Source organism: Candoia aspera, chromosome 17 (genome assembly GCF_035149785.1).
Source record: "Candoia aspera isolate rCanAsp1 chromosome 17, rCanAsp1.hap2, whole genome shotgun sequence".
In the NCBI taxonomy this organism is placed as follows: Eukaryota; Metazoa; Chordata; class Lepidosauria; order Squamata; family Boidae; genus Candoia; species Candoia aspera.
In genome coordinates, this window is record NC_086169.1 from 8,097,309 (window position 1) to 8,123,705 (window position 26,397).

At 42.5% G+C, this 26,397-nt stretch overlaps 1 protein-coding gene across 1 annotated transcript; it reads right to left on the bottom strand.

Moving 5' to 3' along the window:
• Positions 1 to 4,765: 4,765 nt before the first annotated feature.
• On the bottom strand, positions 4,766 to 26,055 carry LIX1L (limb and CNS expressed 1 like). Its single transcript, XM_063316935.1, has 6 exons — positions 25,711 to 26,055; positions 16,710 to 16,873; positions 14,978 to 15,118; positions 13,429 to 13,524; positions 8,456 to 8,533; positions 4,766 to 7,797 (listed from the first exon to the last, which is right to left on the bottom strand). Exons 1-6 carry the CDS (start codon positions 26,027 to 26,029, stop codon positions 7,555 to 7,557), a joined length of 1,041 nt encoding a protein of 346 aa, XP_063173005.1. The 5' UTR covers positions 26,030 to 26,055; the 3' UTR covers positions 4,766 to 7,554.
• Positions 26,056 to 26,397: the final 342 nt, after the last annotated feature.

Consider the following 26,397-nt stretch of genomic DNA (forward strand, 5'->3'; position numbering starts at 1 on the left):
GCATCAGCAAATTGAGATGGACAGGGATTAGACATCTTTAATCAGAATTTCACACAGTTTATTACTCTGTACATGAAAAATAAAGAATGGCGTTGGGAAGACCTAGCTCTCCGGAGAAGGCTCTAATGCTGGGAAAGGTGGAAGGAAAGAAGAAAAGGGTGAGCAGCAGCAAGGTGGATGGACTCAGTTACAATAGCAACGGGAGCACCATTGGAACAGCTGAGAAACCAGGTTAGGGATATCAGCACTAGATCATTCTAATGTCAGCACTAGATCATTTGAGCATTCACACAATGATAGTCAGGAGACCAGGATCCTTTAACTGTTTAATGAAGCGAAATGACTAGGACAGAAGTAAAGCTGCAAATGGAGAATTCCTGCTAAAACATACATCTAAAACTACATTCCCTTGATTGCCTTCCTTTCCCACGAAAGTGTGTCACCCCCCTTCCCATCCAGGTGGTGTTGCTGGTGTCTCTCTACTGACTGGCCTTGACGTGAACCATCATAAATTTGTAGCCATAATAATGCAATTCACACTCCAACCCAACACCCCCTCCCATCCGGCGACAGAGAGTCTACCCCATTGATAAGGAAGTGATGGAAGATGCTCCGGCAAGGGGTTCTGTGAACCTTTTGATCGGAGGAATCTGACAGATAGATCATCATGGAGAAAATCTTTACAGTACATGGTCACTAAGAGTCAACAGAAACGTGATGGCATGTAATCAATCTCTAAGTAGGCATATTTACATTTGGGAAGTGAAACTTGTGGACTGGGCTTTTGAGAGAGATGAGAGTTTACCTTTTTTCTTAAAACTGACTCTGACCCAAGCAGCAGAAGAGGGCCTGGTGGCTAAGCTCACAACTGCTCTTTGGCTCCTAGTCTGAAGGCCAGTATTGGCAATGGGGCACACAGTGTCTCCCACAGGCCAGATTCTCCCCAGGGAGCCTCTTGCGACGCTGCTGTCTGCCTGGAAACACACAATGGGGACACTCCGTAGTGGGTGCAGACAAGACTGGCTGCGCAGCAAGTCTCCTTCCACCGCCTACAAGCAGAGGGGCTGGGGGAAAGCCTTAAATGACCGGAAGCCCCAACCCCACCCTGCCCCCTACCTCATTCTAAAATGCTGAATATTAATCGTGGGGCCCAATCTGAAAGAAAGGGGAACAAGTGCCTTTTGTTTCATATAGTTCACACATGCAATTGACTTTTAAGAAGCCATCTACAAAAGAGTGTTGTGCCTACTTTAGGTGTGATCAAGAATGCCTTGCACCAGCCCTGCAATGTAGATCATATTGACAGTGGCTAAGGGAAGGGCATAACAGCAGTAGACTATGCTATGCAATCTATTTTTAAAAAATAAATACTGCTGTTATTGATGGGAAATGTACTTAGGAAATCTTAGCATCACCACAGTGCTACGGAGAGGTGGTCATCAGTTGCTTTCCCATTCACAAAGAGAAATAGGCTTACACCTAGAGAGCCATACTGACAGGTAACACAGTTACCTATGGAGACTTTCTGGTTGCTGCTACAAATCAGCCATGCAGAACCACCTCAGAAAGCAGTGGTGTGTGCCATAAGTTGTTCACTTGTTCGGCAACACTGCAAGCTACTTATTTCTTACCCTGACCCAGCAACCTGTCGTGGGTTTGTTTAGATTTGTAGCCCAAAAGTTTAACACAGTAACATTTTAGGTCTTTCCAATGATCTGCTTTATCTAGCTTGTTCATTCCTCAGCCCAGATCTAGCCTGCAACTACAGGCATCATCATCATTTGTGTACCGCCTGACTCATAACAACTCTGGGCAGTTCACAAGTAAAAAAACATAAAGAAAGCAATAAAGCAATACAATAATAATCCAGAGTAAAAGCTGCAAAGATGGCAAAAACCAAACAGGAATAAAAAACTGACCCATGCAACCCAAAGGAGGCTTCAGTCATGCTCACCAATGGCCTGGGCAAAGAGCTGGGTCTTCAAGCCCCTTCAAAACACCAGCAGGGTGAAGGCCTTTTGGATCTCGGGGGAACCTCATTGCAGAGGACAGGTGCTGTGGCAGAGAAGGGGCGCTTCCAGGGTCCCAATAGATGACATGGTTTAATCAAAGGAATCCAGAACACATCAGGCTGGGCAGATACTATGGGAGACAGGCGGTCCTCAAGTAACCAGGCCCAACAGCGTATAGGGCTTTCTAGGTAATGACCAGCACCTTGAATCACACCTGGAAGCAAACAGTCAACCAGTGCAGCTCATAAAGCAGTTATGTGACATTCTGGACCAGATCTTCAAGAGAGCCCCATGTACAGCATGTTGCAGTAGTCAAGCTGTAAGGTGATAGCTGAAGGGCTATCACACGCGCTCCCAGGTTCGGCTTACGGTCACTCACTCACGTGCACACAGCCTGTTGAGGCACACAGATTTTGTAAGCCCCCTTTTTTTCTACTTGGGTTTTCCAGATAGGGGCAGCTAGAGCATACAAGACACAGCCCTGGCTAACAGCCGGGAAATAATTTGGAACACGTGCAAACCCCTTTCAACTGAGCACTGAAATTTTACTCATTACAATGTACATTTGCTTTTGCACTCTCTCTCTCTCTCACACACATACTCATCCCCACTCACCCATGTCCTTCCCACCTAGGCTGCCAGGCACTAGCTAGAAGGATGGAAGCTGCCAAATCTGGATCCAGAATGACTCAAAGAGTGGGCGGGCTTCAGGACCCCTTTAGCCCCCAAACTCCTTGCTTTGTTGATTCACAAGTCTGGTACCTGTCAGTGGGATTTTCCCTCTGCTCAGCACCCTGCCTCCTTTGTCTGCTTCTGGTGACATTTGTCCTTTGATCCTTAGATTTGCTTTCTTCTTATCTACCTCCCTGAAGGAATCTTTTAGACAAGATTGCTGCCTTTTCTCCTCTCTGCTTATGTGCCTGCTTCATCTTTAGCTTATGGCAGCTTCAGCCTAGTCTTGCGCCTCTCGATCTAGGAAAGTGCACAACTGATGCACCAGATGAAGCCATGCAAAGGCCTTCCTGGCTACAGTTGCTCAGAGGAGCTGTAAATCCAGGAAGACCCCAAATTGTGCTCCACTTTTGAATAGGGAAATATAACCCCTCCCAAGGTTAGAGATGGATCATCTCCAGATCTGGATGGCCCAAATGCCCACAGCTGCTTGGTCTTGATCAAATGGAATTGGAGACAGTTCCTCCCCACCCAAACCCGCACAGGCTCCAGGCTTTGGGACAGAACCTCAACAGCCTCACTTGGCTGGCCTGGGGTCAAAAAATATATGGGTATCATCAGCATACTGATGGTGCCCAATTTCAAACCAGTGGACGACCTCACACAGCAGTTTCATGGAGATGTTGAATAGGAGGCCAGAGTAGAACCCTGCAGCATCCCACAAAGGAGGGGCGTAGGAGCAATCTTTTCCTTCCAACTGAAACTGGCCTTGGAGAAAGGAAGAGAACCACCCAGAAATGGTGCCCCCTATCCCCAGCCCGTGGAGTCAACTCAGAAGGGTACTGAAAGCTGGTGAGAGACGAGGGAGCACAGGGATCAATGCACCACCTCTGTCCTGGCTCTGCTACAGATCGTCTACAGTGAAGCATGTCACACTTCACTGACTTGCATGCAGATATGCAACTATATTACAAACAAATACACGTAATTTGCCAATTAGCCTACATAAATTTAAGGAACCTGACAAAAATACAATTTTAAAATAAACTATGTATCTCTTGTTCTAGGAGCTATTAAATTTGCTGAGAAAACTGGTTTGGTGTAGTGATTAAAGACACTGGGCTAGAAAGAGAGCTTAAGTTCTAGTCCTACCTTAGGTAAAAAGCCAGTCACTTTCTCTCAGTCCTAGGGAGTAGGCAAGGGCAAACCACTTCTGAAAATGTTGCCAAGAAAACAGCATGGAGTTGTCCCTGTGGTCGCCAGGGTCAAGGCTAACCCAAGGGCATGTTTGTGCACACACACACCTAAGGTTTGCAGAAGTGCTATTCAAAGTGAAGGAGTATGTAGAGAAACTTCCTGCCACCAGCGGGCAAACTTCACACTTGAATTAACAGACCCGTTCACGTGGGCAGATGCGGCTTGACGGCTGGTGCTGAGGAAGGGCCAAGTCCCTTTTTCCTTAGCTCCAGACAGAAGCATTACCTCTACTTTTCAGAGCCAAAAGCCAAATGCATTTTCTCATTTGCAGTAAGAAAACACACATTGTGTGATAACAACTGTCATTAGGATGAACTTCTTATGCAGCCCAGCTGCTGAATGACACCACTCTAGACTCTTAGGTCACAAACCAATTTTGCAGATAGGACATCACTTGGGGCCTGACACTCTTCCAGCCCAATAGCCATGTCTTCCCTTCTTCCTGCCTTACTTTTATAAATAACTCAAGGCGGTGAACATACCAAACCCTTCTCCTATTTTCCCCACAACCACCACCCTGTGAGGTGGGCTGGGCTGAGAAAGTGACTGGCCCAAGGTCACCCAGCCGGCTTCCATGCCTCAGGCAGGACTAGAACTCTCCTACCACACCTGATTGGCTCTTGGGCTGAGAGGGACTGGCCCAAGGTCACCCAGCCGGCTTTCATGCCTCAGGCAGGACTAGAACTCACAGCCTCCTGGTTTCTAGCCCATTGCCTTAACTACTAGACCAAACTGGCTCTTATCATAAAGAGCAGATGAGATCCCAATGTTACTGAACTAGCATTAATGACAACGCTTCTTAACAGTGGAAAAAACAAGAGAACTATTCCCAAACCCTGTTTATTACACAAAGCTATGCATTACAAATAAAGTACTGAACACACAACATATGATGAAAGAGACAAGCAGCATATGAAAGTATTTTAGGTAACACTGCACTGATAATCTGGAGATTATCAATAATTACAGAAGAAAACTGAGAAGAAAAGCTGCATGTTCAGAAAAATCAGCACCAGAAGGAGATATAGTATTCACATTTGGGTCAAGTGAACTGGGGCCTATTCAGAATGTCTCTGGATAGATTCCAGCAAGAGAATAACCCAAATGCGGTAACCTGTTTCTTGTAAGAAGCAGTGGGTCAGGCGAGTGTGAACAATACAGGAGATGCTGATATACACATTCTTTTTCAAACCATTTAGTTATGAGCTAACTTTATAAATGCTTTAAACATTAATATTGTGTAAACAAAGCTATGTATAAAATATAGAAATATGTGTATATATATAAAAGAGAATATTGTTTTATTATTTCATGTATACAAATGACAAGGCATTGAAGACATGAAGACCAAAGAATGCTTTCTGGAGCCCAGTCTTGACCAGCTATTATTTCCACTGATCAAACCAAACCAAATTTTATTATGGTCATAGACCAGCACAGACCACCTATCTTTTGCAAATTCTTCCATTTTCCTTAAGAAGGCAGGAGGTTTTTGAACAAGAGGTCTCTAATGCCAAACTTTTGTACCAGATTAGGGCTTGAAGTTTGTTTACACACTACAAAACCCACAAAGGACCAAATTAACCTGGCATACAGGAGACCAACATTCCCTAATGTTTCCTAAGTCTTTGAAAGTAAACCCTGAACACAACAATAATGTAAAATTAAGTTGTGGTCAACAGTTTGAAACATATAAAGGCCACCTAAGCACAGGTGGTAGCCACAAAACAATACACAGTTCCATAAATCAGCTTTCCAGCAAGTTGTCTTTAATAGGTACAGACTGTATCTTATCTAGTTCAAAGCTTTCTACTTATATTTCATGAAGTACTTAGTAAATTATTTCTATATGTTCCCGAGTAATATCCAAGGCTACAGAAAAGCATTCTCTATCACCCTTCATCTCTTGCTCCTGCTACCATCCCTAAACTGTTGCAAGAAAAAGTATATGTATGCAGAAGAAGCTGTCTATTTTATCTCATCTGTTTAGCTCCATAGTGCATTGTGAGGTGCTTTGAATTGGGCACAGATATGCACCCTACACACACTGGTGCCCGTAGAGAAGCTGCGCCATTTCTTGAACTCCTGTATCAGCTGTGTAATCTCAGAAAAACATGTGTTTGTGCTGTGGAGACACTGCTGAGTCTGAAGCACTTTTTAAACTCCCGATTAGAAGCACAACAAATCCCTACACTTGGGAATCAACAAACAAAGCAGTGTGAAAATTACAGAAATGGACTTACTTCATCTTATTCCCCCTACCCACCAATTTTTTTCATATTTAATATCAAACTCAAGGTTAGAAGAGCTCTCTTCTGAAATATTTTCAATATGTAAAGGCTGCAGCCCTCCTGAATCAAGAAACATAAAGGTAAAACGTATCTGATATTCCTCCATCATTCAAAAACAATCCAAACTCTACAATCCTCCAACTGTGCTTTTAAATATACTGTAGGTATTTGTCCTTTAAGCAAACCTATGTAAAGTTTGGAGCTATTAACTACTTATTCTTTTCCCTACACCATTTTAAGAACCTAGCCAGTGTACACAAAACATTGTGCCACGTATTTAGCTCTAATCACAAGCTCCCAGTTCTGTGTTCACAATCAATGAACTGGTTAAAGTTCATCCCTGTTTCATCTACATTAGTGTTATGGAGAATCTATGCTATTTTAGGCACCTAAGAAAAAGGCTATAATCCTTTATCAACTTACCTGAGGGAAAACCCCATAAGATACCCACCTAAGCCCTGATATTAAATAAGTATATTGAAATGAATCTTTAGCTAGCTTGAGTCAGCAAGGGACATTTTCCTGCCAAGAAAGGGGGTGTTGTTGTTACCAACTGCATATGTTGAAAGAACCGATTACAATTGCTACTCAAGAAGCAGCATTATTCAGCTAAAACAGAATCATAGTGGCAGTTGGACAATAACTGAAAGATGGTGTTTTAAGTGCTGTGCTTATAGGTGGTAAGAGAAGATAGTGTATATCAAACTACTTAAACTGCAGGTACACATTTGCGTAACATATATCTATGCATTATACCCTAACAGCAAAAACTGGCATTCTTCTGGCAATGCTACTTTTCTACTTAATGCCGCTGACTGTGCAATACCTGGATAGAATCAAGATTTGAGTAAAAATCTATTTATCCAAAAAGGCTGCATTATAAGTTTGCACTACGATAAGTTATTTAGCAGAGAGAAAAAGATAATTAAGGAGGTCCAAGTATAAAATCTATACAGAATTTTTTAACAATTTTTTTAAAAAGTGCAACTGGCCCTGTTCTTGGAAAATGAGGCATCTGTACACACACTTTAATGACACAGTTCAGGTGATTAGAATTGAACTCAACATTTTTCAAAATGTTTAAATTCAGGTTTTCCTTCTCTAATTGGAGGATACCTTATACTTAAAACCAAAATGTAAGGCAATTAAAATTATTATCACCAAATTCTACACTAAACACAAACATCATGTTGCATAATTAAATTAGGAAAGTCTGGTAGAATATTGGGCTTCTTCATATTTGTAATAACCCTTTCAACTCCTTTAGCAAACTGTTGTAGGAAGAGGGAGTAGGGAAAGGAAAGAGAAAGAATTTGTGGTTCCTAGCAGTTGGAAGAATGCATGTTTCCTAACTGGCCAGCCGCCAACATCAGGATGTCTTTCTTCTCCTTGTGAAATCTCAGCTCCTTTCCAGCTAACCGAGCTTCGTCCAGTTCACGCTCCGTTGAGGCCAGCTCCCTGGAAAGGGCCCCCGGGACGTTCTGCTCCCGACTGACCCAGTCTGTTGCCATCTGGTTCCGTATGTCGTCATCCAGAGCCCGATGGGAGTAGTGTGCCAGCACCTCCTAGCGGGGGAGGAAAGAGGAGAGAATATGCAGATGAATTGGGGAAGGAGTTCCTCCAAGTACCAGAACCAGCAAAAAAGATTCTCTTCAGCCAGATATACTGCTTCGTGCTGTAAACTGCCCTTCAACTAACTCATACAAAGTTATGGAATGGTAAATGACTGAGGTAGACCTGACTGGGTTCCTGGCAAGGGAACCGGAGCCCTGGTATACGAAGAAGAGAAGAGCAGTACCCAGGCCATCACTTCTTGCTGATGTGCCCAGAAGGCAGTCTCCCTGCTCTCAACCTTCACTTCAATCAAGGGTGAAAAGCGGAACTAGTCAAAGCTCAGAACTAGTTCTCTGCTTATCCTAGCAAGCTGGCCCAAATCACGGGGCAGTAAAAGTGCAGTTTCCTGATTTCACTAATTTCCCCAAGCCACAGGAAACCCTCATTCGTTGCTTTTTTTCTACAGAGACCAAAGCAGCTTCTCATGATGCTTTAAAGGAGAGGGAAAACTTGCAGCCCTCCAGGTGGTACTGAGTTCCAGCAGCTTCAGGAAGCAAGCCAATGGCAAAGATGCTCAGCAATGCTCAGAGGCATTTTGGCTTCTCCTCACTGCCGGCTACATGCACAAAGGCTGGACTGCTGGTCTGCAGGGCCTTTGAAGACGCCTACCTGTCGTGAACACTGCCGCTCTCGCATGGCTTTAAGGCTGCCATTCCAATGTAGCAGCTGGAAAACTGTCATCAGCTCCTGCCAAAGGAGAGCAGGCCAATTTTGAGCAGTTATCAGCAGGTGAAATGCATAACCAGAAGTGCACAAAGCCACCCCCATCTGCTACTATTGTCCAGTTTCAGAATATCCCACAAGGTAACTTGCCCTTCAGCTTGCTAACGTAACAATGACCGGGTGATTCATCCTTCCCCAACACGCTGAGGATTCCAAAGGTTTTCTTTTTTATCTGATTCAGAAGATGCACGCTACAGTGACAACAATCAAGCTCAATTCAAACACAGAGGAGCTCCTGGCAGTATATGCAGACTTCCCTTGCTTTATGCTAGGATTACACTCCCTCAAAAACCTTGCATAAAGTGAATTCCCATAAAGCAAAACCCTGAATCAGTGCGAAGAAATGGTTGTGGGGTATGGTGTCAAATTCTGTAACCCCAATGCATTGACAAACGTGTTCATAAATTTTTAGAGCTTTAAGCACTACGTTATTCAAATACGTTTTCTTCCTTTTCTCCTGTTCTCTGCACAGTGAAATCATTTTCTCCAACTTTCCTACAGCTGGATTTCTAATGCACGTGTTTATCATGGCAGGCAAAAAGGCAGACTGCATCACATCGGTACAAATTTTATTAGCATTCTTCGTTATGTTGCACACAGAAGATTTGTGCAGGTTAAAAGCTCATCCTAGGGCTGAGGATCCTTCACCAGCTTCAGCACAGTGTCATACACCCAGCTTTGTTTCTCGTCTTAGAGAGGCCCTTTCCCTTTTTCTTCTGGGTAAGGTGGTTAGACAAGATGCTGATAGCCATTTTGGCCCCGCAGTAACAGTATTGCAAGGACAGAAATAAACAGGCGACAGGCACACAACCAGAACAGCAGCACAACAAGGTAAACGTGTAGGAAAGAGCCGAAAGTGGTTTTGTCAGGAAAATGTGGCGGGACGAAGTGTTAGCAGGTTTCCAGATCTTTGGTACAAATAAATGCACTATGCCAAATCACATAGTAGTGATTTTTTTTTTCACATAGAACAAATTCCTGGGCAAAAACGATTAATCACGTAATAGTGAACTTGCATAAAGTGAGGGAAACCTTAGTCCATCTGTGGAACGTCAATGTTCAGTCCACTGTGGATAGGGCTGCACAAAACACTCCTGGAGCACATCAGTCACTGAAGAGCAGAGAAGGTTCTGTCATATGGAACTTCATTAATACTGGTGTGCTGTTTTCCATAATAGGAAGAGGAATAGCCTAGCCTTTATTACCCATGTTGTGCAAAGTTTCACATTACATCATCAGAAAGCATCAAAAATAATCAAGGAAGTGCAGTTCCAAACAAAGCTGCAAGGCCCCTAACTGAGACTGGGCACTGAATATATAGAAGCAGCATCTTGCCTTTGCCAAAATGATGAAAAAAAGTGTAGCGCTGTTCCCTCATAAATTCCACCCTTTTGGATGTAAGTGGTGCTTAAAAGCTTGTGAACCCTTTTGAATTCTCAATATTTCTGCATAAATATGACCTAAAGTATGATCTGTTTTCCACACAAGTCCTAAAACTAGAGAAAGAGAACCCAATTAAACAAAGGAGTCAGAAACATTACACTTGCTCATTTCTTTATTCAGGAAAATGATCCAAAGCTACATATTCGTGTGTGGCAAAAGTATGTGAACCTCTGGGATTAGCCGTTAATTTGGATGGGAAATTAGAGTCAGGAGTTTCAGTCAATGGGGTGATAGTCAGGTGTGAAAGTGGGAGGTCCTGCCTTATATAAAGAACAGAATTCTGGGTCTTCACTGATCTTCACAATGCATGTATGTGGAAGTGCATCAAGGCTCAAACCAAGGAGATTTCTGAGGACCTCTGAAGAGCAACTGTTGATGCTCACCAGGCTGGAAAAGGTTACAAAACATTTTCCTCAATAAAAAAATGAACAAATATAATATTTTTGACTCCTTTGTTTAATTGACCTCTCTTTATCCAGTTTTAGGTCATATTTATGCAGAAATATTGAAAATTCAAAAGCGTTCACAAACGTTTAAGCATCACTGTACATCTAACATCACAATGCAAGTATGAAAAAGGCAGGGCCTGCGTCATTGCTTTTGTCAGACCCCACTGACCCCCCTCTGCAGACATTTGTTCCAAAACCAACTAGACAAAAACTAAATCTGATTTAATTTTGTTTAAATGGGGAGAGAGGGAGAGAAGGGGGGGATAAAAATATAATCATAATAATAATAAAAAATGGTGCTGACCAGATAACACCCTTTCTGCTACACAATGCATATAAAAACAACAATTTTAAAACAGCAACTTAAATCCAGTAATCACAAATATACATTCAGTTTAACAGTCCGGGGGCAAATTATATTCTCAAGGGAACCATGGTGAGAACATTAGCAGTAATAGTACATACATTTTTCTAGTGTGGCTTATCAGTACTTTTAATCAGAGTGATGTCATCGGTGATGTCATCAAAGTAAACAAATGCATGTGGTGCTTGCGTCACCAGGTCATGACCCTAAGCAGAAGTGATGTGCCCAGCCTCCAACCTCCGGATGTGATGTGCATAATCCTCCCCTCACGTGGTGCAGGACGCGCAAGGTGATAGCCCTAGCCAGATATGACGCGCGGGACCTAACCCCATCGAGAAAAGCGTGGGTCGCAAGGTCGTAACCCTAATCAGGTAAGGCGTGTTGAACCTAGCCCCGTCAAGAAAGGTGTGGTGGTCAGGGCCCTGGGTACGTGATTAGATTAACCCCTAGCCTGATTCCATGGGCGTTCAAAGCCAAAACAGCTAAGTAAAGTGAACAGAGGCCTAGGCAGCCCTGTATTTTTGGGAAACAAACCCTTACTCTGTGCCCTGTGAACTAAAAAATAATAGCCTAATGATGCTTTTCGTTTTTGTATAGTGCTAAAAATCAGTGCCTCGAATACTGGAAAATGATCCCCTAAAAGGCAGCCAATTGTACCCTCAAATCCGCATGTACACGTAAGCGTTTGAAGCACAGCCTTAATAAAATTTATTCCATGCCTACGGCAAAAGACAAGGAATGTTAATGGGAATTAAAATACTCACAAGCAACAATCAACCAGGCAGCAAGCATCCGGTCATGGTACTTATTATGGGTACATGTCAGGACCGTAATTCTGGGCATGCATGTTTGTGTCTGCTAGTAAAAAAAGAGGTTAGGTCTTGTCCAGGACATGCCTGGGCATGTCAGCCCCCCCGCAATTCTGGGCATGCGACAGGGCATGTTGACGTGTCTTTGCAGGGACAGGGGAGTTTGTGCAGACAGGCCTGAAATTTTATTAAGGCTGTGCTTCAAATGCTTATGTGTACATGCGGATTTGAGGGTACAATTGGCAAAATACGCGCCTTTAGATTTTTTACAAAGGTAAAAGCCTATTTCGCCTAGCAGTTCGAAAACATGCAAATGTGAGTAGATCAATAGGTACCGCTTCGGCAGGAAGATAACGGCGTTCCGTGTCGTCATGCCGGCCACATGACCCGGAAGTGTCCTATGGACAACGCCGGTTCCAAGGCTTAGAAACGGAGATGAGCACCGCCCCCTAGAGTCGGACACGACTGGACTTTACGTCAAGGGAAACCTTTACCTTTACCTTTACTAAAAGCCGGCTGTAGTTTTAAAAGGGCTTTTTTTCCTGCTTTCGAGGAAGTGATTTTAAAAAAAGGGGTCAAACGCAGGCCAGGGCTGCCTTTTAGGGGATCATTTTCCAGTATTCGAGGCACTGATTTTTAGCACTATACAAAAACGAAAAGCATCATTAGGCTATTATTTTTTAGTTCACAGGGCACAGAGTAAGGGTTTGTTTCCCAAAAATACAGGGCTGCCTAGGCCTCTGTTCACTTTACTTAGCTGTTTTGGCTTTGAACGCCCATGGAATCAGGCTAGGGGTTAATCTAATCACGTACCCAGGGCCCTGACCACCACACCTTTCTTGACGGGGCTAGGTTCAACACGCCTTACCTGATTAGGGTTACGACCTTGCGACCCACGCTTTTCTCGATGGGGTTAGGTCCCGCGCGTCATATCTGGCTAGGGCTATCACCTTGCGCGTCCTGCACCACGTGAGGGGAGGATTATGCACATCACATCCGGGGAGGAGGGCTATGCATGTCATATCCGGGGGTTGGAGGCTGGGCACATCACTTCTGCTTAGGGTCATGACCTGGTGATGCAAGCACCACGTGCGTTTGTTTACTTTGATGACGTCACTGATGACGTCACTCTGATTAAAAGTACTGATAAGCCACACTAGAAAAATGTATGTACTATTACTGCTAACATTTTACACACAAAGTATTGGGAAAGCCTTTCCCCAGTTCCTCACCAGCAATCTGAGACTCTTTAAAGGATGCCTTTGTCCTGGCCCCACATACTATTTTTAGGGTATCACCACTGCAAGGTTCCCAAAAGCCAAGAAAAGGTGGTCCATTTCTGCTCTAAGCTGGTAGTATAGCCAGTAGAATAAGTTTAATAGTAGAACTTCCTGGATTTGTCACATACAGAGCTTATCAGAAACCAGCAGATTCTCAGTTTACCATCAAATGAATTCAACGTATCACAAACATTAATTCCTTAAGCATTTTGTATAAAGGCATTGCACAGGCTTTTATCTTACGATATCTGGTGATTTTTCAGAGTCCTGAGCTGGTCAACAAATGATTTGATTTGATTGATTTCTATAGCCATGCATCTCAGCAAGTGACTCTGGGCAGCTTCATACCAATTATGTATGAAGAAGAAAAACAATCCTGCATTTCTTTGCAAATCTGTCTACCTCCATTGCATACTTTGCATTTCCTCTTAATAAACAGTTACTCGTAATTAAGCAAATAGGTCAGGTTTTGGCAGCAAAAGGCTTGACCGCATAATCAAATTAAGAAGAATACCTGGAACTCTAGCATAGACTTCCCTTTGTTGGACTCCAACATGAAGCGGAAAGCACCAATGCCTGTGCTTGGGTTATCTGCTTCCTCTCTGTTGCCCTGTCGAAAACGCCAACACATATGGGGATACGTGTAAAAGGGTCAGCTGTTTTACACAAGCAGGATTCCTACTTCAAGGTGAGTTTTCACAGAGTTGAGGCAGTAAGGTTTGTGGAAGTTAGCAATGTGAAGATATGAATATTCCATAGGGTTGTGCACAGCATTTTAAATGTCAGCTACTCTGATCTGAAATGCCCCTTTCCAAGCACGTAACAGGCTGTTTGGATCATTTTGGAAGTGTTTGAAATTAAAAAACAGCTCTTCCAAGTTGGAAAAACAATGACAATGATCCAAACAGGGTGCTTTGCATACAAAATGGTTCAAATTTATTTTGAACCCCTCTTTATGATACAGGACAGTTCCCAATTCAAAAATATCACAATTGCACAATGTAACAGGTCTCTCTTACTAGAGAAAGCACTGCTCCAAATTGGCTTTTGATGTAGTACCTCCAGCTAAATATACTTTTAAAAATCAGAAATCAAAGGAACAAAATTGATACTAAACTTAAATACAATTCTGAAACTGGCTTGCCAATTTATCAAGATTTCTCTCATTTCAAGAAATAACTTAAATCAAATGGGGACTAAGAGCCCTGAAAAGGACATCACTGAGAAACTCATATCAGTCTCTTTGAAATTTTAATAACATCTGCTTGATATTGTAAGCAAATTCTTAGTACCATAAACTCGATTATCCATAATGACAATGATCACATATTTGTCCATCGTATTATAGGATTCTTTATACTATATAAGAAAAAATTGTGTGTGTGTGATGACTGCCAAGCAATGGGGATTCTTTTGGGAAAGCATCATACAATGTAGCTGGAACCCATCCAATGCTTTCTTCTAAGCACTTGTTTCAGTATATACAGTAGTTGTATCATGATCTCTATTTCTCACAGAATTACCAAGTTCAAAAACTGCACTAAGCTACATACAGCTTAGCAAATAAGTCACAATGGCTGAGTCCACACAACACCTAGAAACAAGAGGACCATATTATAGCTTAGCACAAGGCACAGCCAAGTTTAGATAAGTCAAACAAGTTGTAGAGAGCCGGCCTGGTGTAGTGGTTAAGGAACCAGGCTAGAAACAGTGAGTTCTACTCCAGCCTTAGGAACCAAGGCAGCTGGGGGACTTTGGTCCACTCCCTCCCTCAGCCCTAGGTAGGAGGAGGCCAGGGCAAACCACTCCTAAAAATCTTGCCGATACACAAGAAATGTTGTCAGACTTCCAAACAAAAGGTATCAAAAGCACCAAGGGTCAATACAGAGACTTGTAACTGGGAGAAGTGCACAACAGTGGTTAAGCTACTTTTCATTACACACCCAGAGCTGTTTAGGGGCCTTATCAATCAAGGATTCCAGATGGATTCCTACAGATTCATGAATTTTTCCAACAATTATTTTCCTACCAATTACAGCCACAGGACTTTCAAAAGCACTTACATTGAAAGATGCCAAAGCCTCCAAGACACTTTTCTCAATAAACTCATCTGTGATTCTCCGGGATGGATGCTCATTGAAGACTGAATTCATCAGTGCAATTTTTGCAGCACTTCTCCTGGCTTCAGCTTTTGTTGGACAAAACTGAAGTGGAGTTGGAGAAAAATCCAAGGCAGACGTAAGAACAGAAACTATACGGATGAGTCACTACAAACGTACCTTCCAAACTGCTAAGTATCTAAATGCAGAAATGCCTAAACATCTCAGGGCTGTATTTACTTGAGCAAGATTTGAGCATCTGGACACAATGGTTAAATATGGAAGATTTAACCAAGTCCCTTATAATGAATGCACTTGTATTTGCGGAGATAGAAGACATAACACACGTATTATTTGAATGTCAACTGTATAAGAGAGAGAGATCAGTATCTAGGACTACACATTAGATGAACGACCTACTGGGATCCTTATATTAAAACAACATACAAGTAGTCCTCACTTAATGACCACAGTTGAAACTGGAATTTCAGTTGCTAAACGAAGTAGTCATTAAGCGTATCCAACCTGATTTTATGACCTTTTTGTGGCAGTCATTAAGCAAATCACCGCAAGTGTTAAGGAAACCATGTAGTCCTTAAGCAAACCATGTGGGTCCCCATTATTCTGCTTGCCAGAAGCTGGCCGGGAAGGTCAAAAATGGCAATTGCTTGACCATGGGACACTGTGACAGTCATAAATGTGAACTGGTTGCCAAGCACCCAAATCGTGATCACATAACCATGGGGACACTGCAACGGTCATAAGTGTGAGGACCAGTCACAAGTCAGTTTTTTCAGCACCATCGTAAGTCTGAACCATCACTAAATGAATGGTCATTAAACGAGGACTAACTGTATTTCATGTGCGGTCAGAATTTAAAAATTACATATAATACAGCCTTTTATTTGAATAAAACAGTTCAGTTGAGATCTGCATATGTAAACTGAAGGGGGTGATATGATTTGCATTTTTATTCCTTTTATCTATTTTTTTTATTCTATTTTTATATATGATCTTATTAATGTTCCATGTTTTATATTCTGTATTTTGATATGGCCTAATGGCTAATCAATAATAAACTGTACTATACTATATGGATATGTTGACAAATCTCATCATTTCAAGTTACCCCCACCCTAAATTTTAATTATGTTGCAACTGGCACTGTTGAATTGCTGTTCTTTGATATGTTGCAACCATTAGAAAGGTTTCAAAGGTTGGTCCCTTAGAAAGAAGTAACTGCACAGGATGCTGAAGTCAGCACATACTATTTGCAGAAATGCCATGGCTATGTTTGTCAATAAAATTAATTTGTTTAAAACCAAACTCTAACTACTTGAATCTAAACACCCAATGCTATTTCCGAGTGGTACTAGTCTGTTTATTTTGGATGCCTGCTTCAAATCCCAAAGCTGAACTTTACTCAGCCAAAAGTATCTGCTGCTCTAGGCTCTAAGTGTTAAGCCTGAGACCTGGAGTAGCAGGGGAGGTGTACTGAAATTTATTATGATGTTAATGGTGCCATTCACTTGAATTTTCCACATTTACAGTACAGCACATTATTACATCTGATAGTTAGTCTTTTCGTTAAAAGGATGGCTATTCAAAACTAAGGAACTTTTCATCAATTCCACCAGATTAGGATTCAATAAAAAAGACAATCAATAATTGCAACTTCTAGCCAAGACAGTCTAACCTGAAAACTCCCAAAGCAGCTTCCCCCTGGCAACGTGACATAGCAAATGTAAGGAGGACTGTTGGATGGGACCATCTCATAAACCACCAGGGCACCATTTTTCAGATCAGCACCACGCGATTGCTTCATCTGCCAGAATTCCTGAAGTGCTTCGACAACATTGACTGAAAATAGAAAAGGAGAGTCTATAAGAATATTAGTAATTATACAAGGAGCGCCTATAAGAATATTAACAATTATTTATACACACAGCTGCAGTTGGTGGCCAAGCCTAAAGCTTTCCTATCACTGCTGCCACCTGGGAATCCAGAAAGCTACTGCTGTAACTAATTTTTAAAGGGTAACACTGACTTGTCTTAGAAAAGCTGTGTGCTTAATCCTAGATCTGCTTTCTAGCTACAACAATATTTCTTCCTGTGTTGATCCAGTCTCAACTTGGTCACCGACATCTGGCCTTTCATTCTTCTGAGTAGCTAGTTTACAACCTTCACTGCTCAAAAACAAAATGTATTGCTGAGAGCCCTCAACACAGTGATGGGTCTAATCCTTACATTGCCAGCAAATTCTCTAGGTAATTTCATTCAAAGTTTGAAATTTAAAGTGAGGAAAGTAATGTACAATTCTGGAAAACCCCATATACCATTAGAAGAGGAAGTCAGTGGTTATCCTTCCATATCATCTCCTGAGCCTCATCCTTCAGAAAGGACTGAAACAACTGCAAAACAGTGCCCTCCCACCAATCCTGGACAGGCAGTCAAGAAAGAAATACGTTTAGTAAGTATTAAAAGCCACTGAGAAGGCCAAGAGTCCTGTCAAATCATATATGATCTACCCAGGCATGAGGGAGTCTCATCCCAAAATCAGAACTGAAACACTGTACTGTCCTATAAAATATGCATTTTGATTTGAAACATGATCTAGATCCGTTAATGCCCATTAAACAAAATCCATCACACAAAAGATGCTATCTCAGCAGATTCAGCACTTATTTGTTTGCCCATAATAATGAATAAACCATTTTCTGAAATTTTAAAGCTACAATTTATGAACAAGGAGATCCACAGAGCCCTCTTCTTTATGATACTCCTTCAGGTATTTAAAGATCCTATGATACTCTCCACTCAATTGACCCCATTGTTTTAATTAAGACACAGCATTATACTACGCGCTAGATCAACTTTTACAGGAATGGATATGCAGTAAGATTTTTTTAAAATTCATTGATGAATCTATTAGTTCATATATACTTGTTAGATCAGCACTTTCATATTCAAGGACCTCAACAAATCTATTTTTATGGCATCATAAAAGAAAAGATTGTAAGTCATTTGTAAGATGAAGTAAGACAAGTTACATCAACTTATGTTAAGTAAATCTGCAGGTTTCCATTTTTAAAAAATGGAAAAACAACATCAGCAGTCCAAGTAAAATAAAATTATTTTGGCTTAAAATATTAAGAAATACAGAGATGTCCAGGTTTCCACGAAGAATTGGCCAAGTCTTACCTCAGAGTATGTAACATCACATAGGAGATTAAAAAGCTTAAAAATAACAGCTTTCCAGAAACTCCCTAGTGGTCCCTATAATACAAAGGAAAAATAGTATCCAAAGATGAGCTTACTTCCCTTAGGATCCCAGTGCATCTAATATTAAAAGAAGAGCTATCACCAGACAAAGGTGTTTTGATCTTTATTTTCGCTAAAGCTGCAAGGTCTTATGCTTCTAATCAGGCATGAAATTTAAATCATTATTTAAATTACTAGTCAGGAAGATTCAATGGTTTAAATCAAAATTTATCCAAAGTCAGAAAGACACTATTATCATTTCTAATAAAAATACATTTTGTTGTTTTATAGAACCTAAGTACTTATTCTTCAATATTCAGAAATGTTTAGCCAATTGTTAGACAATACTGTATAAACTACCTCTAGTTAGAACTTATTCAGATTAGTAATTGTTGTGGAGGATATTTTTAACCATTAACTGTTAGAAGAACAGTCATAATTAACTTTTAAACTGAACTAATAATCTTATTTATATCGCTAAAAAATCCTTCTCATTTTTACAAAGTAAATTACTAGATCTGTTAACTTGAAAGATAACAAGAATAGATTACAATTAAATCTATTCAACAGATTATAATTAATATTGTTCATAATTATATTTTAGCTATGTTCATGTTTTTACATTTAAAGGAAAAATATTCTGATGGAAATTAGACAGAAAAACCCTCATGAATTTATTCATGAATGATTACTGATTTTAAACATTACTGATGTTAATGTTTCTTCCAGCGATTTTCACTCCAGCCTGGGATTCCTCAAGCCCAGCATGTCGCATGATGTGTTCTGCGTACAAGTTGCCCTGCCTGGGACACATTTAAATAGTATAAGATGCTACTCTGGGATATCCACATAGCTTCTAAAATTAAGTTATACAGATATTGCAATTTTTAAAGAATAACTGGAAGACAGCACAGCTTTTAGAACCAAAAAGAAAACTCAAAATGAAGGATTGCTAATAAATTGGAAAATGCTTGACACAATACAGTAAATAAAGGTAATATATTTTTAATCTTCTAAAACGCTTGTTCAAATGAAAGACCAGAAATTTCAGTACTGATGCTGACAAATATTTCAGCCTACCAGGACGCTGACCCTGAATCTCTAAAAGCTATTTTAAATTAGCATCTATTTTTTTATAATGTAGAAATTCGTCAAATCATACTGAGATTTGCTGAACCTTGCCCATCTCTACCCTCTGGTAACAAACTCACATAAAGGTGTTAATAGCTGAAACAAACTCATCTGTACAGGAATTCAAAGAAGACAGACTCATTACAACAGACCCTCTGGATAACCCCAAGATCTAATTAGGTAATGTTTATTCGTTCAGTCGTTTCCGACTCTTCGTGACTTCACGGAGCAGCCCACGCCAGAGCGTCCTGTCGGTCGTCAACACCCCCAGCTCCCCCAGGGATGGGTCCGTCACCTCTAGAATGTCATCCATCCACCTTGCCCTTGGTCGGCCCCTCTTCCTTTTGCCCTCCACTCTCCCCAGCATCAGCATCTTCTCCAGGGTGTCCTGTCTTCTCATTATGTGGAAAAAGTATTTCAGTTTTGCCTTTAGTATCATTCCCTCAAGTGAGCAGTCTGGCTTTATTTCCTGGAGGATGGACTGGTTTGATCTTCCAAGGCACCCTCAGAATTGTCCTCCAACACCACAGTTCAAAAGCATCGATCTTCCTTCGCTCAGCCTTCCTTATGGTCCAGCTCTCGCAGCCATATCTTACTACGGGGAACACCATTGCTTTAACTATGCGGACCTTTGTTGTCCGTGTGATGTCTCTGCTCTTGACTATTTTATTGAGATTTGTCATTGCTCTTCTCCCAAGGATTAAGCGTCTTCTGATTTCCTGACTGCAGTCAGCGTCTGCAGTAACCTTTGCACCTAGAAATACAAAGTCTTTCACTGCCTCTGCGTTTTCTCCCTCTATTTGCCAGTTATCAATCAAGCTGGTTGCCATAATCTTGGTTTATTTGAGGTTTAGCTGCAAGCCAGCTTTTGCACTTTCTTCTTTCACCGTCATCATAAGGCTCCTCAGTTCTTTGCTTTCAGCCATCAAAGTGGTATCATCTGCATATCTGAGATTGTTAATGTTTCTTCCAGCGATTTTCACTCCAGCCTGGGATTCCTCAAGCCCAGCATGTCGCATGATGTGTTCTGCGTACAAGTAGGGTGAGAGTATACAACCCTGCTGTACTCCTTTCCCAATCGGAAACCCGTCCGTTGTTCCGTGGTGTGTTCTTACTGTTGCTACTTGGTCGTTATACAGATTCTTCAGGAGGCAGACAAGATGACTTGGTATCCCCATACCGCTAAGGACTTGCCACGCTTTCTTACGATCCACACAGTCAAAGGCTTTAGAATAGTCAATAAAACAGAAATAGATGTTTTTCTGAAACTCCCTGGCCTTTTCCATTATTCAGCGGATATTGGCAATTTGGTCCCTAGTTCCTCTGCCTTTTCTAAACCCAGCTTGGACATCTGGCAATTCTCGCTCCATGAATTGCTGAAGTCCACCTTGCAGGATCTTGAGCATTACCTTACTGGCATGTGAAATGAGTGCCATTGTTCGATAGTTTGAACATTCTTTAGTGTTTCCCTTTTTTGGTATGGGGATATAAGTTGATTTTTTCCAATCTGATGGCCATTCTTGTGTTTTCCAAATTTGCTGGCATATAGCATGCATTACCTTGACAGCATCATCTTGCAAGATTTTGAACAGTTCAGCTGGGATGCCGTCGTCTCCTGCTGCCTTGTTATTAGCAATGCTTCTTAAGGCCCATTCAACCTCACTCTTCAGGATGTCTGGCTCTAGCTCACTGACCACACCGTCAAAGCTATCCCCGATATTGTTATCCTTCCTATACAGGTCTTCTGTATATTCTTGCCACCTTTTCTTGATCTCTTCTTCTTCTGTTAGGTCCTTGCCATCTTTGTTTTTGATCATACCCATTTTGGCCTGGAATTTACCTCCAATGTTTCTAATTTTCTGGAAGAGGTCTCTTGTCCTTCCTATTCTATTGTCTTCTTCCACTTCCGCACATTGCTTGTTTAAAAATAATTCCTTATCTCTTCTGGCTAACCTCTGGAATTTTGCATTTAATTGGGCATATCTCCCCCTATCACTCTTGCCTTTTGCTTTCCTTCTTTCTTGGGCTACTTCTAGTGTCTCAGCAGACAGCCATTTTGCCTTCTTGGTTTTCTCTTTCTTTGGGATGTATTTTGTTGCCGCCTCCTGAACAATCTTGCAAACTTCTGTCCGTAGTTCTTCCGGGACCCTATCTACTAAGTCCAGTCCCTTAAATCTATCCTTCACCTCCACTGCATATTCCTTAGGAATATTAGTGAGCTCCTATCTAGCTGATCTGTGGATCTTCCCTAATCTCTTGAGTCCTATCCTAAATTGTGCAAGAAGAAGTTTGTGATCTGAACTACAGTCAGCTCCAGGTCTTGTTTTTACCGACTGTATAGATGTCCGCCACCTTTGGCTGCAAAGGATGTAATCAATCTGGTATCAGTGGCGTCCATCTGGTGAAGTCCATGTATAAAGCCGTCTGTAATGTTTGCCTATCCTGATATACTCAGACTCACAAGCAGGTACTTAATGATATCTGATTAAAAGAATAGTATGCAAATACAGAGAAAGCTGAGAATGACTAAAAGCGTGCCAAATACAAACTAAAAACCCTCGGCTCCAAACGTATTCCTTCCCCTCACCCAGCCATAGCAACCACCCCCTCCCAGGTGCTGTTAACCGTTGTTCACACATCCTGGGAAAGCAACCTTGTACACATGAGATAATCCAAACACATTCCAACCCAGCAGCCAACAGATAACTACACTCTGAAGAGGAATCCTCCTCCCAGCCGGGATCAAACACGTATCAGGCAAATGACATGAGAAATGTTACGATGTACCAGGCACATCGAAACAGTGAACATGACACCGTCTCTTCGGTTGTTGGAAGAGAGTGTTTGTTATGCAGAGTGAGTTGTCTTGGCAAAATTCTATCAGCCTTTGTCCTGCTTCCTTTTGTTCTCCCAGGCCAGGCTTACCTGTAATTCCAGGTGTCATTTGACTGCCCATCTTAGCATTCCAGTCTCCTGTGATGAAAATAACATCTCTTTGAGGTGTGTTGTCCAGTAGGTGCTGCAGATCCTCACAGAACTGCTCTACTTCAGCTTCTTCAGCATCTGTGGTTGGGGCGTATATTTGGATCACTGTGATGTTAGATGGCTTGCCCTGAATTCAAATTGAGATCATTCTATCGTTTTTTGGATTGTATCCAACCACTGCTTTAGCCACTTTACGATTAATTATGAAGGCTACTCCATTTCTTCTGTGGTCCTCTTGTCCACAGTGGTAGATCTGGTGGTCATTTGATGTGAAGTGGCCCATTCCAGTCCATTTCAGTTCACCGACGCCCAAAATGTCTATCTTTAATCTTGACATCTCACCAATAACCACATCCAGTTTGCCCTGGCTCATAGATCTTACATTCCAGGTTCCAATGGCATGTTGATCCTTAGAACGTGGGATTCACCGTTCACCACCGGCACCGTCGGCCGCTAGCCGTCCTTTCGGCTTTGAGCTAGCTGCGTCATCACGTCTGGGGCTAGTCGAACTCATCCTCGGTTCCTCCCCAGTAGCCTTTTGACCATCTTCCGACCTAGGGGTCTCATCTTCCAATGGTATACCGACATATCTCTGGTTGTACTGATCCATTTAGTTTTCACGGCAAGAATACTGGGGTGGGTTGCCACTACCTTCCCCAGGGATCGCACTTAGTCTGACCTCTCTGTCACGACCTTCCCGTCTTGGGTGGCCCTTCACGGTTTAGCTCATGGCATCATTGAGGTGCTCAAGCTCCAGCACCACGACAAGGTAATGATCCTTTGCTGAAGAATTAGGCAATACGTTTCCCATAACAGGCAAGAGTCCTTTGGGAAGCCTACTCAATGCAACAACGAGGTCAACAACTGACCATTCTCCTCTGACTACAGTGTACTATGTTCCACCAAGTGGTATTTGGACTGCCTCTGTTCTTCAATTTAAGATACAGAAAGAATCCTTAATAAGAATGGTTTGGGAAGCGTGGAGAGGGATGTCTGACCAGGTAAGACTATTAAGTCTTACCTGCTCAAACATCCCTCTCCATACTTCTCAAACCATTCTTATTAAGGATTCTTTCTTTGTTTTAACTGAACCAAGAGTTTCCAGACTCTTTATTTCTGTGCTCTGCAGAATGTTGCTTATCTTGGAAAGGAATAGCAGGATGGGTAGGTATGAATGTATGCTAAATATTTATGAATCCTACAAAATGGAAGCAACGCTAGCTTTTAGCTGGAAAGTAGAGCTCCTCTGTACAAGAAAATCCCCACATAAAACAGGAAAGCTTTTAATACAGAAGAAATATCGCTCAAAATACTCATGAAGAAAAGCAGTTATTTTCTACATTTTCTGCTACCAAAGTGCAGACGTTTACAGTTAGAAATCACACTGTGTTATTTATATCCATTGTTTATGGCCTTGGTCCCAAACCCCGGTCCTTGCCTTGCAAATGACAACACATCTGACTTGCATGTTTAATAGGAAAGAGTAAATGATTCCATATGGCCTTGCAGCCTTTCAGAGCCAGAAAAGCAGCTCTATGTTAAGTCACAGACTGCTTGCCAAGCATTTACTGCTTAAAATGTAAAAACAGCATCCATTGGATGCACTCTTGCTACCCAACAATAGGCAAACGAACAATTGTAGCCAATTACCTGAAATTGAAAGTAGTGAAAATATTTTTCCTTACAATTGTATAAAACAGTTTAACATATCCTTCTCTATTTCTACATGCATTTCCTAAAACAACAAAATAGGTTTTGAGACAATAATTTACAGAACTGTACAGAATTCCAGAACAAATAGTTTGCACCTCAAACATGTTCCAGAATTGAATAAGCTTTCTTGCCAAGTATAAATAGGAACAAAGGCTACTACAAAAGAAGGCTATTTTTGCAAAAAGGGCTTTATTAAGACAGAAGCCTGAAAGATAAAGCCTCCTTTCTCCAACTAAAAAGCATAAAAATTTCAGGCATGAGCCCCCAGAATTAAGCTTAAATCAAAGTATCAGATCCCCCAAAAGATTATGTTTTAGCTGGTATAATTTTTGTGTGATATTGGAAATAAAAAGAAAAATGAATTATCAATTATTATGTTGACAGGGAAGTTAAAACTACCCACTCCTTTAACTGGAGATTTTTGCTCCAAGCTCTCAGGACCGAAACACCACTTAATTCAGGATCCACATTCTTTTTCCATAACAGATTCCAAGCCTCTTCAAACAAACAAACAAAGCACACACCCCATGTTTTAAATCCCATGTGAAAATTCTTAGGATGCTTCACCAATTCTCTTATACATGCCCACCATGTTTTAGGAAATACAAGTTTTTAAGGCATGGCTAACAGCAATTTGGTGTCTGAGGATGGAAACTGATTGCATGGACTTGACCCACAATCACAAAGGATGCTTTCCAGCAATTTGCTTCAAGGCTTCCAACAGACAGCCTGTCCTTTAAATATGTTATGATTGCATGCATTCCTTTGGCCAATCAATCTTGTACTGACCAAATCCTCTCTTCCTTACTAGTCATAATCACAAAAGGATAGAAGATACAAAGTGAAAAACTACACAAGGTCAATAGTGCACTCTACCTCATTCTGACTGGGAGGAAAGTGCTGTTATTAAAGCAAGCTCAGAGGTCACATCAGCCTGCCACGAACAAAAAGGTGAGCAACCTGTGCTCAGAAGTACAGGGCTGCACCAAACAGCCTGCCAGAAAAGGAAACTGAGAACTACAGTATGGCATTAAGAGACCACAACGATTATGCGGTCCAACTTTTTGCAACGTGCAGTAAAACCAAGTAAACTATCCTGGAGAGATGTTCCTCTTGAAAGCCTACAAAGATGAAGTGTTCACCACCTTGATATATATAATATATACATACATACATACACACACACACACATGCTCACCTCATAAAGGTACACTTGTCCATCTAGCAACTTGACCAGAGAGAGTCCATGCATGCTCAGGCACCGTTTTCACGTCTACTGCCTTTATTATCAATAACGAAATGCACCCAACACTATCTCAGAAGAGTGGTCTCCACATTTCATAGCCCAATGTTCAGAAAAATGTTCCATGCATGCTCAGAAGCGCGGAACACAGCCGATGAGAAAAGCGCTCGGCGCATGTTCAGAGGCACAGCCTTCCTAATTGACCGATGAGCACCCGCTCCCACTTCCCTGAGCCGTTATCCGCCCAGTATCCAGAACACCTCCCCATCCCCGTTTTACCCCGTAGCCACCCTGCAAGCAGGTAAAGTCGAGGGGAGCCGGCATTCTGCACATGCCCAAAGGCGCGAGAGGCACAGCTCCTCACCGCGGCCGTATCCCTGCGTGTGCTTAGCGAAGCTCCGGACCACGGCCTCGACAGCCTCCCTCAGCACGGCGGGCGGCCCCGCGGCGGCTCCCGGGGGGCTGGCGGCCGCCCCTGCCGTCACGCCCGGCAACAGCGGCGGCGGGAGCGGCGGAGGCGGCGGCGGCCCCAAGGCGAGCGTCAGTCCCAGCGGCGGCGGGGGCGGCGGGAGGGGCGGCGCCGAGGCGGCCGAGGGAGGCGCCCCCGCCGTCACCCCGGGCCGCAGCGAGCGCAGCGCACCGCCGACGCCCGGCTGCAGCCGCTGGACGCGGAGCGACTCCATCTCGTCGGGGCGGGACGACCGAGGCGAAGAGACGCGGGACGGCGCCGCGCTCGCCTGGCGCCGAGGTGTCAGTCATCGCTGTGAGGCCGTTTAGCCGTAGCCATCGACAAATGGCAGAGTGCGTTCTTAGGCAGAAGGCGGGCTTTTCCGGCGTCTGACCAATCGTCACCACGAGTCTCTCAAAGCGAGGAGACTGACGGCCGAGTTGGAGCGGGAGGCTGCTCGGCAACGTCTCAGCCAATGGGGGTCGTGCACAGAACCATGCGGGCGCTCCTGGGCGTGTCCATTTTCTTCCTCCCCGATTCCCTCAACACGAGCCAATCATACGACCTCTCCAGACGGTGCTCGCGCACCTCGGGTAAATTTGA

Bases quoted from the DNA above. Each gene is read 5' to 3' on its own strand.
- LIX1L (XM_063316935.1), bottom strand. From the start codon at position 26,029: ATGGAGTCGCTCCGCGTCCAGCGGCTGCAGCCGGGCGTCGGCGGTGCG. The intron at 15,119-16,709 runs GTTAGACTGTCT...ACTCCACTTCAG, and splicing joins GCTGCTTTGGGAGTTTTCAG to TTTTGTCCAACAAAAGCTGA. The intron at 8,534-13,428 runs GTATTCTTCTTA...CTCCTTTGGCAG, and splicing joins AGTCTATGCTAGAGTTCCAG to GAGCTGATGACAGTTTTCCA.